The 14905-nt window shown below is 50.8% G+C and overlaps 1 protein-coding gene across 4 annotated transcripts in view; it reads left to right on the forward strand.

The window, feature by feature from the left end:
• The window catches only part of SLC9A8 (solute carrier family 9 member A8), a 59657-nt gene extending 51747 nt beyond the window's left edge, over nucleotides 1-7910 (forward strand). For 3 of the 4 annotated variants that reach the window (XM_039864572.1, XM_039864575.1, XM_039864576.1), the window contains 4 exons: nucleotides 46-157; nucleotides 3206-3456; nucleotides 4125-4271; nucleotides 5295-7910. In XM_039864572.1, the coding sequence (XP_039720506.1) occupies nucleotides 46-157; nucleotides 3206-3456; nucleotides 4125-4271; nucleotides 5295-5402 (618 nt within the window). In that variant the 3' untranslated portion in view covers nucleotides 5403-7910. The remainder of the gene's footprint in view (nucleotides 1-45; nucleotides 158-3205; nucleotides 3457-4124; nucleotides 4272-5294) is intronic. The other variant, XM_039864574.1, reaches the window with a different exon arrangement.
• Nucleotides 7911-14905: the final 6995 nt, after the last annotated feature.

Genomic DNA, 14905 nt, shown 5'->3' on the forward strand with positions numbered 1-14905 from the left:
AGAACCAGAGATTTCATCTGAGACTTGGTTTGTTGCTATTAACAGGTGCTCGTACTGTTTGGCAGAGCGGTGAACATCTTCCCTCTTTCCTACCTCCTGAATTTCTTCCGCGATCATAAAATCACACCGAAGATGATGTTCATCATGTGGTTTAGTGGTAAGTCTAATCTTGAAGGAACAAGCAAGGGACAATCCCTCTTACAAAGGCACAACACACTGTGCAGTGAGGGCATGTAGCTAGATAGAGCATTTCGAAAACGAGTGTGCCTCATAAGCCGAAAATAACCCAGGCTCCCATGTAACAGGCACCTCCTGTAATCCAGGCCCTGGGCAAAGCCCTTAATAGACAGTACAGCTTGCCAGTTGTGAAATGGGAGGCATGTGTCTGCTCTACAGAGGAGGACACTAGGCTCAAGGACAAAGCACTTGCTTGGGATCACATGACCATAGAAGGCAGAGCCAGGGGCGCCCTCCTTCCATCTGACTTCTGTCTGATGGACAGGACAGCCCAGGGCAAGAAGTGTGCTTTCTAGGCTGAAATAAGTCGCTCAAAATAAAGAAAAAGTTTAAACTTTTTGTACTATAGGCTAGATTTGGATACTTTTTTCCCGTTTAATCACTAAGTTCTGATAGTTTATTTGAACGTTTCAGTTGCTGTTTAATCATATTCCTCTACTTTTTAAAGGATGGAAATGATTTCATTAACCTTTGGCTTCTAAAGAACTGGATCCCTAGGCATCTTTACATTTATTTTTGAGCAATACATCCAGATCTTTGTGCTTTCTTATTTAAATATTATAATTAAAATGTTTCCATGTGGATTGGGCTTTAGCAACATGCTTTATAAGTTATTTTCTATCCAACAGCATATCTATAAATTTCTCAGATTTCTTTTTCCAAAGGCCTTGTTTAAAATATATACATATATACATGTGTGTGAGATAAGTCTGTGTGTGTGTATATATGAATAGTGAGAGAAAATTCATTTCTCAATCTCTTTTGCCAGTGAGGAAAAAAAATTGTGAAGTAGTTGATCCAAGGTCTTGAAAATCTTAAAGAAAATCTAGGAAACACATCAGCTATTATATAAAGTTATGTGAGACTTTTGGGGAGAGGGGAATAAGAGACCTCTATGGGGTGGTGGGGGGTGTTGGGGGAGCACATTTCCAACAGCGAGGGCTGTTGGCGCCAGGCATTCTGTCCCAGGCCATCCCGAGCCCTCTCTCCACTGATCTCTACCCTCTTCCCTGGTTCTTCAACCTCTGTCTCCGCCGGCTCCTCTCACCATCATTTAAACAGTTGATTCTCCTCTTCCCCAGCGAAAAACCAACAGCTTCAACCAAAGCCCCTCCCCCACGTCCTCTCCAGCTGCTTCCCCATCTCATCCCACCGTGGCCAGCTCTCTTTGAGTGGGCTGTCCTCTCCCATTTTCTCCACTTCCTCGCCTCCTGGCCATTGGGCCGCACTTGGCCTTGTCCTGGTCACCCGCTCAGCTTGGGCTCCTTCCTCCCACCGACCTGCCTTCTTACTGGAGACCATCCTTCCCAATTCCCTTGGCTTCTTGGTCGTGCATCTGGTCTCCCACATTCCCCTTTGGGGTCTCCTCAGGCTCTCATCCCGCTCCCCCTCCTCTTTCACTGGCCCCTGAGTATTGGCTTCCTCGGGACTCCGCCACACTCCCTTCTGTTCTTGTTCTCTCACGAGCTCACCCGTCCTGTGGCTTCGCTTCCATTTGGTTCCCATACTCCCAAAGCTGTTCCCTCCGACCCAGACCTCTTCTCTGAGATCCAGACCCCTGTGTCTGAGTCCTCCTTGGATGTCGTGGGACATTGCGATCGCATTGTCTAAGAATGAACTCACTTTCCTGCCCAACCTGCTTTGCCAGCATCCCCCTTCCACAGAAAACAGTAATGTGTATATATAACAGGTGTGGCTAACTCTTACTGTTTGCTCTCTGCACACGCTGTTCTGAGCCAAGGCATTTCATCCCTGAGCCACCGACATGGCAGGCCCTGTTTCTAATCCCTTGTGACAGGTTGAGCAGTTGAGTCATTCATCCCAGCCTGGGAGGCCCGTCGGAAAGCAGGGGCCAGGAGCTGAACCCAGGGCCAGACTGCAGAGCCCATGCCCAGACCATTGCATGGCACAGCCTCCTAGGACACCCCACCCACTGAAGACCCAGCCCTGCTTTTCCCCGGTCACCCCACCTCCCTGTGAACTGTTGCTGCTGCTCCCTGTCTCTCTTAATTCTGTCCCTTACCCTCCTCCCCACCGTGTCCCCATCTGGGGTCTGGACTGCTGCAGCAGTCGGACCCCCATCATGCCGTGAGGTTTCTACTTCCGAGCCGGGGTCAGATCCTGTCACCGTATGCCTGGCCCTGCACTTCCTTCTTCTGGTGCTTACCACCTCACAAGTCCTCCTCCTTCAGTGTCTCCGCCCTACTCCCCAAAAGCACCATGAGGGCAGGACCAGACCACCTGTCCCCACTATGTAAAGCAGGCAAGCAGGAAGCTCCTTAGAAAGAAAGCGCTGTTTCCAGCGTACTGTGTGCCCCTCAGTCCAAACAGCAGCCTCACAAGGGGCCCAAACAGTAGGTAAGGAAGAGGCCGGGATGCAGTCCCCAGCAGGCTCTGGCCACCACCAGGGCCGCCGATCCTGTCGGTGCTGCCAGGAGCTGCGTGGGGCGGGGGGAGGGGGGCAGGTTGCATTCTTTGATGTCGCCTGTAAAGCTGTGTGGCCCTGTGAGGACACTTCATTCTCTCAGTCCCAGTTCCTCATCCGTACACTGTGGAGAATAGTAGGATCCGCCTTGCAGGGCGTCCTGTGCAGAGCAAGTGGGTCGTGTACACAGAACCCTCGGCCCAGGGCCTGGCTCACACGCAGGGAGGGCTTGGTCTGCGCTAGCTGTCATATTTCTAAAATGTGCGTGTCAGGCTTGATCACACACACACACGCACGTGCACGCACACAGTGCTTCATAGCCCAGACGGGTCACCTCTTTTGACCTGCTCAGCCACCCTGTGAAGTGACAGTGGAGGTGAGCCTCTCCGTGGCCTGCTTTTCTCTATCCCAGGGCCCCACAGGAAGAGCTCGTACTCTCTAGTGGGGTCGGTGAGAAGGTTCAACTGGCCATGATGCCAGGCCGTCCCCAGGTCCCCAGAGAACCGGGTCACTGATGCCACCGCCTCCCCCGTCCTTCCATAGCTCCTCTTACTCCCCTCGCTGTCCACCCAGGCCTGCGGGGCGCCATCCCCTACGCCCTGAGCCTGCACCTGGACCTGGAGCCCATGGAGAAGCGGCAGCTCATTGGCACCACCACGATCGTCATCGTGCTGTTCACCATCCTGCTGCTGGGCGGCAGCACCATGCCCCTCATCCGCCTCGTGGACATCGAGGACGCCAAGGTGCACCGCCGGAACAAGAAGGACGTCACCCTCAGCAAGACGGAGAAGATGGTTAGTGCCGTGGGCCCGGGCGGGGCCGAGGGCTGGTCCCTGCTGACCGCCTGGAGATGGCCCTGGGGTGTAGGCCCAGCTGACGCCCCTAGGAGAACAACAAACGCTGCGTCCCAATCCGGTTGGCCGAGCCTGCAGGGCCCGCAGCCGGGCTGAGTAGATCCAGTGAACTCGAGACCCACCGGACATGCAGACCTGCCCCACCAGTGCGGTCACTCTCTTCATTCCTCTCTGGCTCCTGCTGGGATTGTGTCCTGTGTCTCTCTCCCTCCCTTCCATCCCCTCCCCGGCACTGACCTGCCCAGAACTGCAGGCAAAAAATGACATGTTTTTGATAATGTTCAGTTTGCTGATAATGAGAGCTCAGTCTGGAGCCGAAGTTCCCAGTCCTCTCAGCACAGTACAATCTCCTGGAAGCCCCGTCTGACTTTTTCACAATTCTGAGTTCCTCCTGGGTATCCTTTGTGTCTTTACAAACCTTCCCGCCTCCCCGAAGACTCCTAGGAAGCCCTTTGCTGCCCACAGACGCACTGCGCTGACTTGAGAGTGCAGCTGGGGTTGGGGACACTGGAGTCCAGGGCTGAAGGGCTGCCAGGTAGGCTGGGTGGTGTGGGGCTTCCAAGAAGATGCCAGCAGATGACCCTCCCGCTGCCTCCCTTCCCCCACAGGGCCACACGGTGGAGTCGGAGCACCTGTCCGAGCTCACGGAGGAGGAGTATGAAGCCCACTACATCAGGCGGCAGGACCTCAAAGGCTTCCTGTGGCTGGACGCCAAGTACCTGAACCCCTTCTTCACACGACGGCTGACTCAGGAGGTGGGACATAGGCCAGTGCCATGTGGCCAGGGGTCCATTGCCTTTCTACTTCAGGGCAGTGGCAGTGGCCGGGAAAGGTCCACGTGCTATGTTGGGGAGGGACAGCCAGGCCGCCTCCGCTTGGCTCGCTCCTTCCCAGGCCCACGGGCTGGATGTGCTGTGGATCTCAGCGTCTGCTGTTTTTCCTTTGCTGCCAGATTTAGAGCTAGTTTAATAATAGACTTGTTAACACAGTTTGCTTTTCCTGGATGATAGACTCAGGACATTGATCAGCTCCTGAATCTGAGCTGAGGAATTTCGGACATGCCAGGGGCCTCAGGCAATGGCCCAAGGCTCAAGGTCTCGTTCCATCCCTCCGGGCACTGCTGGCCTCTCGGTGACAGTTGCACGCACAGTTTCATGGGGTCCAGCTTGGGCTCACTTTGTTGAAACGGTCAGCATGCCCCCTGTAGGCCTTTGGGGTGGGGGTGGGGGGCCTTCTGCTGCTGCCCTCCTTGGTTCCTGCCCTGTGTCCCCTCCTTCGGCAGTCACCGTGCTGCCTCAGTCGGGGCTCTTACTATGAGCCAGACGCTGCACCACGTCTTCCATGATTGCTTCGGTTCCTTCTTCTCCCAACGTGCAGTGGATGCAGCTGTTCTCTCTGACAGCTGGGCGGCTGAGGCCCAGAAAGGCAAAGTCGCCCCCTGAGGACACACAGCCAGTGGGAGGCAAAGCTGGGAGTAGAGCCTGAGTATGTCTGATTCCAGAGCCACATTTTTTAACATCAAGCCATCCTGCCTCCTACTCCTGTTTCTGAGTGACACCTCCTGTTACCTCCACCCCCACAAAGAAGAATCCCAGCGAGTCAGTCAGTTAACACTTTGAAATTGTCAGTTAACACTTTGAAATTGCCCGTGGCCATGTGGCCTGCCTCCCATCCCCTCCACTAGGTGCAGAGCAGCTCCCCTCCCTTCCTTGACCCTGACCCTGACCCTGACCCTAACCCTGACCCACTGACAGGGCTTGGTTGTGTCCTTGCTCCAGGACCTCCACCACGGGCGCATCCAGATGAAAACCCTCACCAACAAGTGGTATGAGGAGGTGCGCCAAGGCCCCTCTGGCTCTGAGGACGACGAGCAGGAGCTGCTGTGACTGGGCAGGGTGCTGCTGGGCCAGCGGGGCTGCCGCGCTGCCCTCGGCCTCCCCCGGGCTCCCAGGACGGATACCCAGCAAGGTCCCCGGGAGGTGCATGCGTTTGGCCGCCTCTTCAGGGAGGATGAAAGCAGGGTGAAGCCAAGGCCTTCGGAGCCAGCTGGCTTCTTCTGAAACACGTCATCTCCCCACTCCTCACTGAGCCGGGCCTCTGCTCACGGTGGCTCCCTGCAGATTGGAGGGACCACCTGTCCAGGTAAATGTTTCCTTTCGCTTCTGCAGCCAAGGCAAACAGTCATCTGTCCAGCCGAGGTGCCTGAGAGGAGAAAACCTGCTGCTGGGACTGGGTGTCCTCGGGGAGCTCTGGTTTGCAGTCTCTGCCATTCCCAGCCACTGTCTTCATCGCGACCCCCGAAGGGGCCGGGCGTCCGTAGGAGCCAGCTGCCGTTTTCCTTGTCGTCAAGGTGCCCCGGGTCTCAGCAGCAGCAATTGTGACCCAAGTGGCAGGCCCGGAACTCTTGAAAACCTTACACTCCCCTCTGTGACATTGCTTGCACACCCTGAGAAAAACTGGGTGAACTTTTTCTTCTTTACCTCTGATTTGGCACCTCACAGGCTGTCTCCCCGTGTGGCGGGCAGCCACTGCCTTCTCTGGGAATACTGTGAATGTTTACACTGGGACTGACACGCGGGCACAGGCCCTTTTCTCAAGCCCCAGGGGAAGCCACATCCCTGGGTTTTTTGGGAGTGAGTGAACCTATTCTGTGGGCTCAGAGCGCCCTCTGGAGGGAAAAGCTAGAGGTACAGGGCTTACGCGGGCCAGCAACTGCTGTTTCTGAATTCAGTTTAAATTCACACACTTTTTAACAAAGTGGTGAGAGCCTCGCAGTCGCCTCCCTGACCGTGATTCCCCACTCGGTGTCCTTGTTCGTCCAGAGGCCCTTTCCCTGGGCTCTAGAGGGTCTGCCCGCCATTTACCTGCTCCACCCTCACTGCTCATCAGCGTTTCCTCTTTCCCAGTTCTCTACCATTTTGGGTCCCATTTGTCCCCCATGCCAGGGTCCCAGCTCACCCAGCACTAGGGCAGGGAGCCAGAGCCTGCCACCCCTCCCCAGGACTCCAGGGGCCTGGAGCCAGCCGCATCTGATCCTTACCTGCAGCACCCGAGCAGCCACTGGGACCCCTCGGCCCGTCACACAGTGATCACGCTCTCTCCTGCAGCGTTCTCCCTCCCCTGCCTCCCTCCCTCCCCCACACGCCAGCGCCCGGGCCATCCTGGGTGAGGCGCTACCAATCATGTCCAGATGAAATGGAGTTACTGACGCTCACATCCACGCACACCTGACCTTTAATAAGCCTCACACCTGCTTCCCTTTGTCCATCTGCAGTCTGTTGGTGATTCTCACATGTGGCTCAGGGTCCCCGCTGGAGCTGGGACTTGGCACTCTCTGGGTGGTTTAATTCATCATGTGCATGTCCTTGGTTCTCTGTGAGGACCCACTGGGCCACCAGGGACCCTAGGCTGGCAGCAAGCACGAGCCTGTCTCTTCTGCCTCAGGCAGCATGGCTCTGGACGTCAGGAAGGACTGACCTGGGGACCCTCCGGGACTGCGAGGCCGGACCCCTGTCCTAGCCCTTTCCCTTTCCCCAGAAGTGTAAGTGTGAGGCCAGTCAGGCAGGAAGCCCTGGTTTCCTTTTCATGCATGAAAAGTAAATTTGTACTTGATAGCGCTAAAAATACGATCTTTTCCTTTTTGTACTCTCCCACCTTAACCTCCGAATTTGAACCGAACAGGACTCTTTTGCTCCACTTGCTATCCCCGCCGGAGGAGTGATGCGTGCATAGTCCTGGTCTCTCGTTTCCTGTTTCCTTTCAATGGAAAAGTAAGAGAAGAGGCCAAAGCGGGAGAGGCTCTGCCCACACGAGGTGGGGAGGGGCGGCGGTCTGAGACCAGATTGTTTCATTCCCCAACTCACAAATAATTTACTTTCTCCCCTAAAATTCAGGGTCTGATCTCAGAGGTGGAAGTTGCATTGCAAACTCAATGGCTTGCCAGAAAAGAAAAAAATTTTTGTGTGTGTGTGTGAGTTCATAGAATAAATAATGAAACCGGGATCTTCTTGATTCAGACTGCCCCTGTTAGTAGGGAAGCACATGGCGGGCTTAGCTGAAGGTCCCCAAGGCTTGGCTGTGGGGAGAGGGGACAAGTTTCCTGGCAGATAACGGCACCACCTAGACCTCGCGAGCCTCTTCTGCCCCCTGCTGGCTGAGTGAGGGTTTGGCCTGGGAGAGCGTTCCCACAGAATCGAGGGTGCGTAACCCGCGTTCCTCCGCAGTCTGGCAGTCTGTCTGGTCACTTTTGGAACAGGCGGAAGCCCATGGAGATTTTTCTGGTGGATTTTTTCAAATGTATTTGCCTGAGAATCAAAACTGCTGCTGTCTACCTATAGCATACCTAATCTATTATTTAGAACAATAAATGCCTAGATTTTAAAAATCCAGCGTAACTATAACTTCTCACATATTTATTTTCTTTTAGGCCATGGGACAGGAGAGCTGTAGCATGTAGAGAAGGTGACACTATTTAGAGTGAGGTGAAGTCTGGGAAGTCGGTGTGTGCCTTTGGGGAAGCTGGCCTGTTAGCCAGTGAACTCAGAAGCCATGGCTGTCTTGGGGAGCCATGCGGCAGCAAGCCCCACACCCTGAGACGACTCCTGTAGCCCCACACAGCAGCTCTACGATTTTGAACTTCTTAGAATAAATCCCATGCTTTCTGCAGCCCTGTCATTGTAGGACCCCTAGGAACAACCATACCCTGAGGCTTGGGGTAAGAGGCCTTACAGGGGAAGAAGCTCACTTTCCCTAGGTCCGCAGAGATCAAGTTTGGACTGGCCTGGGCCCAGGCCAGGCAGAAGGTGGCTCAGTTCCACAGTCTGGCATTCGGACACTCAGCCCAGGAGCAGAACCGAAACCCTCCCACTCCCAGGCCAGCCTCCTCGCAGTGCGAATGCTGGTCGGGCCCTGGCTGTTATGAGGCCAAGGGGCAGGGCCTAGCCCAGGACTCAGGCAACCCGAGTCATCCCGGGGAGGCACTGATGTGCCTGCGGATTCCTTCGTGTGCGGTGGAAGGTGGCAAGATTGGTGAGTGAGGATCTTCTCTCCTTAAAACTCACGCCATCAGCAAGACTTTTAGCCTCGTGAGGTCTCAGTTCCACATTCCCACGGGGGCCCACACATTTGGCATAGTCCTCAATGAGGTGGCCACAGCCTGGGTCTCATTTCTGCTTGCGGGGAGGCAAGGCAGGGGGAGGGCGGTGGCCAGCTTCTCCTTGGCCAAGTCATGGCAGCAAAGATGCAGGCATGGCCTGGGGTGGGTCTGGTCCTAGAACTGGTCCCTGATTCAGATGTGAAGAGGAATCTCTCAGCAGCAATGATGTGCCGTTGATTAAAACTTTAAATGCAAAAAAAGAGAAGAGGTCCCCTTGATCCTTCCCCATTCCCCCCAGAGAGCAGTCACGTGTCTCTCCTGCTGGTTGGTGAGTAGGAAACCAAATCTGAAACGTTCCTGATACAGCAGCCAGAATCGCTAAGTCTTCTACCAGGAACCCGGTCTCCAACTCCCCAGGCCGTATGTTTTAAATGAAAACACCACAGAGTAAAGGCTTAGAGGAAATGCAGTAGCCACACGCCTTCCATTTAGGCCCCTGCCATTTCTCACACAAATGGAGTTAGATATTCAGGGTCTACCACTGTCACTGTCACGTGACAGAAAAAAGGACGACTTTCTAATTTAACCTGGTCCACCTTTGTCCTCCCAGGCTGCTCTGCATCAGTTGCCTGATGTCCAGGTGAGAGCATCCTTGAGGGCCCTGTGGCCCCGTGACTGGATGGGGATATGTGGGTCACCCGTGGGCCTGTCAGCCTCGTGGAAGAGCCAGGGAAGGGCCCGTTAGCCTGTCCCTGGTGCTGGCTTCTCACAGCCCCAGCCCCGCTCGGAGGAACCGCGAGGGCACACGAGGAAGGCACATGGCTGGGGCGGTCTCCTTACGCGCTGGACGCTGTGAGGTTTGTCACTTAACAGATTTAACGTTTTCTCCTAACAGCTCCTGCAAGCTCGATGTGTTCTCAGGGTGAATCAGAACCTTGTATTCTGTTAAGCAATTTTCTTTGCAAAATGAAGGATTTTTTTTTTTAAGTACTGCTTTTTGATTTGTTTTGAGAGCCATTGGGACAGTCAGACTTATTCTTTCTGTTCTCTTCCCGATAAGCTGTGAGAAGCATTTGTTAGGGCCCGGTTCCTCAGAAAGGATTTGCTGCTCTTCTTGATGGGGCTTTGGACTGTGGAGGGGAAGATGGGCCAGAGCGGGGAACTTTGGGGCTTTAGCATCAGCCTGGTCCTGGGGCCAGAAGGGACCAGGAGCCCTCTGGGTACATAGGCAGCTTTCAGATGATGCCCTAATGCAAATGGGGAGGAAACAGGTCTTTGCTTACTGAAATATAGTTAATTTATGTTGTGGCCAAATGAGCTGCACACTCCCACCTGCTGGTGGGAGGGCCAGCTGGTTCAGACTTTTTGGAGGCTACCTTGGAGACACCTGTCAAAAGCCTGGAAATGTCCCGTGTTTTGACACAGCAACACCCCTCAACAAATGTGCACAAAAATTTGGCTCCAAGAATAGTCACCTTGACAATATCTGTAATGAGGAAAAATTGAAAATAAACTCTTTGCCCATCAGTGAGGGATTGGTGGGAAAAATGATAGAATATTTACCAGCAATTAAAGATTTAATGGTGTGGGGATGTTTTACAGTGTATTAGGTCAGCATCTTGCCACCTTTTAAGGAGAGAATAAAATTCTCTCTCTAATATTTGAAATTTCAAAATGACTAAAAATGAATCAAAGGAGAAATCTTACATTTTTTAAAATTCAGATACCACTCGTCAAACACCCACTAATCCCTAATGTGGCGGACCTGTAGGTTGCCCCCCGACCACCATTTCCACCCTGTGCCCTGTTGTCTTTGCTGAGAGAACCCATTTTCCTCATGTGAAGCGGGGAGCATTTGCACCAAGGGGAAACTAGACCCATCCCCAGTGCAAGCTGCTCCCGGTCCTTCCACTCCCGTCGCCCGAGCGGCTGAGGAATGGGCCTTTGACCCAGTGCCGGCAGGACAATGAAGCAAAATCTTAGGGGAATTTCTAGAACTCTTTCCTCACTCCCAAAAAAGATTCAAGGAGGAAAAGCACCCTCTTCCCACCGTCTGGCCTTTGCCTCCCGTTCTGTGAGGACGTGATATCTGAACCTGCCGCAGCCACTCTGAGTCGATGAGGGAAGACCTCACGGACACCCTGAGGGTGGCAGAGCAGAAGGCCTGTCTTTAATGACACAGCTGGACCCATGAATTAACTAGTCCTGGAACTGACCTCCCTCTGATCTCACTGTGTGAGACAATACACGTTCTTACTGTTTATGCCACTTCTGGTTGGGTTTTATTTTACAACAAACATAATCCTGATATAAGCAGATTCCAAAATAATGTGCACAGCATTAGCCTCTAAAAATTAAATTAATGGCGTGTTTGTATCTAGGAAAAAAATCTGGAAGGATAAGTGTCAAGTTTTAACTTTGGTTCTGAGTAGAAGGATTATGGATAACTTAAACAATCTTGTTGTCTGTATAAGTTTTTCTTTCTTTCGTAAAGAACATTTATTCGGTAAGAAGGAACACCCAATGTGCTATCTTCCCTTTCCAAAATGTGGTTACAAATGATGCTAGAACTGGAGGGGCAACGCAGTGAACGGAGATCTGATGTGACAGTAAGAGCGCGGGAAGAAGCCTCATCCTCCTCAGGTGAGACTCCGAACTGAAATAATGAGTTTGAAGCACATCTGGCGATACCCAGTCAAGTCAAAGACGCCTGGCCCCCTTCCGCCCGGCAGCTCCTCCCCTGGGTTTGCTCATGCCCTAGCTGACGAGGGTGGCACACTCCTGACTGAGGGCCAGCCCAGCCCGCCTCCTGCTGTGCTATCAGAGAGCTAAGAATGGTTTTTAACAGTTTCAAATGGTTGGGAAAAAAAAAAAAATTCAAAAGAAGAATACTATTTCATGACATGTGAAAACGATATGAAATTCAAATTTCAATGTCCATAAATAAAGTTGTGAATTTTTAAATTAAAAAAATCATGGAAATTTGTTTTCTCTCTTGTTATATAAGTAGCTACTTTTTTTTTTTTCTTTTGCCTCTTGGCTCCCATAGCCAAAACTATTCACTGTCTGACCATTTACAAAAAAAAGTTTACCCACCCCTGGCCTGCCCTAGAGAAATTCTCACCCACTCATGCACCTTGTAAGAGACACCTACAAGAATATTTGTAATAGCAAGATGTTGGAAACAAGCTGAATGATTGTCACGAGGAGAATGGATAAACCGCGGCACAGTAATACAGTGGAATACTATACAGCAGTGAGAATGGAAGGACGAATGAATGAATGAAACTAGAATGCACATATCAATGGGATAAATGTCAGAATGCTGAGGGAAGCGGGAAGAGCAAGCCGCAGAAGAATACAGCATAGGAAGTACACATAAAACCATGCACATAGTGGTGCTTAGGGACGCAGACGGGAGCGGTGAAAATGTGAAGATTGGGAAGGTCAGCGCCAGGACCCGGGCCCTCCAGGGGAGGGGAGGAAAGGTGAGGAGCTGCATTTGGACCACATTTCACCCACCCTGGCTTCACCCGTATCCCTGATGTTTCATTCCCTAACAGAGCTGAGGGCAACCCGGAGTTCATCGTATCTGCAAACTTGCAAACGCTCTTCACGCTCCCTGAGCCTCGGTCCTTCTCCCTGGCTCCGTGGTGAACAACTGAGATGCTCTCGAGGACCACCCCAGGCCCACGACACCCTCGTATCCATCAGGATTAGCTTTAGTCATGGGTGACAAAATCAAAACGGGTCGTGGCTTCCCTGGAGTCCTTGAGATCCAGGACTCTTAGTGTGGGGAAAAAAGGACAAGCGAGGTTCAGTGGACATTCTGCGGCCCTGAATTTACAGTGTAAAGTAGAAGCATGAACTTGTGATGTATGCTGTCTTTCCTAAAAATGCCCATCTGTTCCTCTGCCCACTGAAGACACCTAAAACCTGTTAGCAACCCAGTGGCAGTGACACCCTGAGTGCTCAGATTGGGCTCTCTAAATGTCATTTCACATTGAAAGGATCCAGGACTCTGGATAAACCTCTGACTCTGGGACGTGGGCAGGACGTGTACGAGATGAACCCGGAGCACCTCAGAGAGTGAGGAAGCAAAGATTTCAGGGTTATGTCAGAAGGACTGAGGAGCCAGCCTGAAGGGGTGCCTACTGGCCAAAGGTGGGAACATCAACAACGATAATAATGCAACGGACCGAAACGCTTAAACTATACTGAAATCAATGAGTTCATAATGATACTTTAAGAAAATGAGTCACTCTTTGGGGGATTCTAAGGTATTGACTCATTATTCTAAGTAAAAACAAAAGGAAAGACTTAAGCATTTATCCCACCTTTCTTATACCACTGGTAGTCAAATAGTAGATGAGTGGAGTTTCTTTCTCCTTAACTTAAAAAAAAAAATCATAGATCTATAGGAAGTTGCAAAAAATAGTACGGAAAGGTCCTGCATCCCCTGTACCATTTCCCCGGCCCCAGTGCTAACACCTTGCATAACTACAGAACAACATGGCAACCAGGAAACTGACGTGTAAGTGCAATCCACAGCCTCTGGTCATCAGGTTTGCATGCTCTCCTGTGTGCATGTCTGTGTTTAGTTCTATGCAATTTCATCACGTGTAAATTCACACCACCACAGGGAAGTCTCTTCTTATAAAAGTATTCTAGTTGCCAAAGAAGGAACACTAGAATTAGAATATCTCCATTTTGCAACCTACGGTGAGATAATGGATCTAAGTACTAAGTAACAGCCGTAACGGCTATTAATATCTCAAAAGGAGAGAACACGATATCATGCGCCTCCTGATGAAAGAATGCAACATCCATGAAGTATTCTTACCAAAAAGAGCAAAGCCAAATCTGAGAAAGCCTCAAAAGTCGACTACTGTGTGATTCACCACGATAACAGAATGAAGGACAAAAGCCACATACATGATCATCTCAATCGATGCAGAAAAAGCATTTGGCAAAATTCAACATACTTTCATGATGAAAACACTCAGCGAGCTAGGAATAAAAGGAAACGATCTCAACATAATAAAAGCCACATGTGAAAATATATGCGCCACTGCTAACGTCGTGCTCAGTGTCCCTAAGATCAGGCACAAGGCAAGGATGTCCACTCTCGCCACTTCTTTTCAACAGAGTATTAGAAGTCCTAGCCAGAGCAGTTAGGCAAGAAAAAGAAAGAAAAGGCATCCAAACTGGAAAGAAAAAAGTAAAGTTATGTCTGGTCTCAGATGATATGATATTATACATTGAAAACCCTAAAGATTCCACACACAAAAAAGACTTGTTAGAACCAATAAGTGAAGTCAGCCAAGCTGTGGGATACAAAATGACACAAATATCAATTGCTTTCTATACATGAACAAGGAACAACCTGAAAAGAAATTTACAAAAACAATTCCATTTACAACAGCATCAAAAAGAATAAAATACTAAGGAATAAACCATAAAGAAGGTGAAAGACATAAACAGAAAACTGCAAAAAATTGCTGAAAGAAATTAAAGGAGACAAAGACATCCTGTGTTCATGGGTTGGAAGACCTAATATTGTTAAGATGTCCGAACTACCCAAAGCAATCTACTGATTCAATGCAATCCCTATGAAAATCTCAATAGCATTTTTGCTGGATAGAAAAAAATATCCTAAAATTTACATAGGATCTCAAGGGACCCTGAATGACCAAAACAATTTTGAAAAAGAAAATGTCTGAGGCCTCACACTTCCTGATTTCAAAACACATTACATACAAAGTGACAAAGATAATAATGTGTACAAAAGAGTGTGGCATCAGCGTAAGGACAGCCATCCAGACCAACTGAACGCAACAGGGAGCCCGGAAATAAGCCCTAGCACGTGTGGTCAAAGGATCTCGACAGGGTGCCAAGAATGGGGAAAGGACAATCTCAACAAATGGCATCGGGACAACTGGATATCCGAATGCAAAAGAATGAATTCAGATCCTTCACACAGTATACAAAATGGAACTCAAAATAGATTAAAGGCCTAAATTTAAGGCCTAAAACTATAAAACTCCTAGAAGAAAACATAGGGAAAAGTTTCATGACATTGGATTTGGCAATAATTCCTTGGATGTGACACTAAAAGCACAGGTAACAGAAGCAAAAATAGATAAATGGGACTACAACAAAACTTACAAAACTTCTGCTCATCAAAGGGATGCCTGCTCTCTGCCACCCAGGCGGCCCCACCCAGACCCCCAGGCCCTGCCCGCCTGCTCCACCTGCTCCGCCTGCCTGACATGCCCCCTTCTCCCCATCCTC

The sequence above is a fragment of the Pteropus medius genome, unplaced genomic scaffold, assembly GCF_902729225.1.
Source record: "Pteropus medius unplaced genomic scaffold, Ma_sr-lr_union100, whole genome shotgun sequence".
Classification (NCBI taxonomy): domain Eukaryota; kingdom Metazoa; phylum Chordata; class Mammalia; order Chiroptera; family Pteropodidae; genus Pteropus; species Pteropus medius.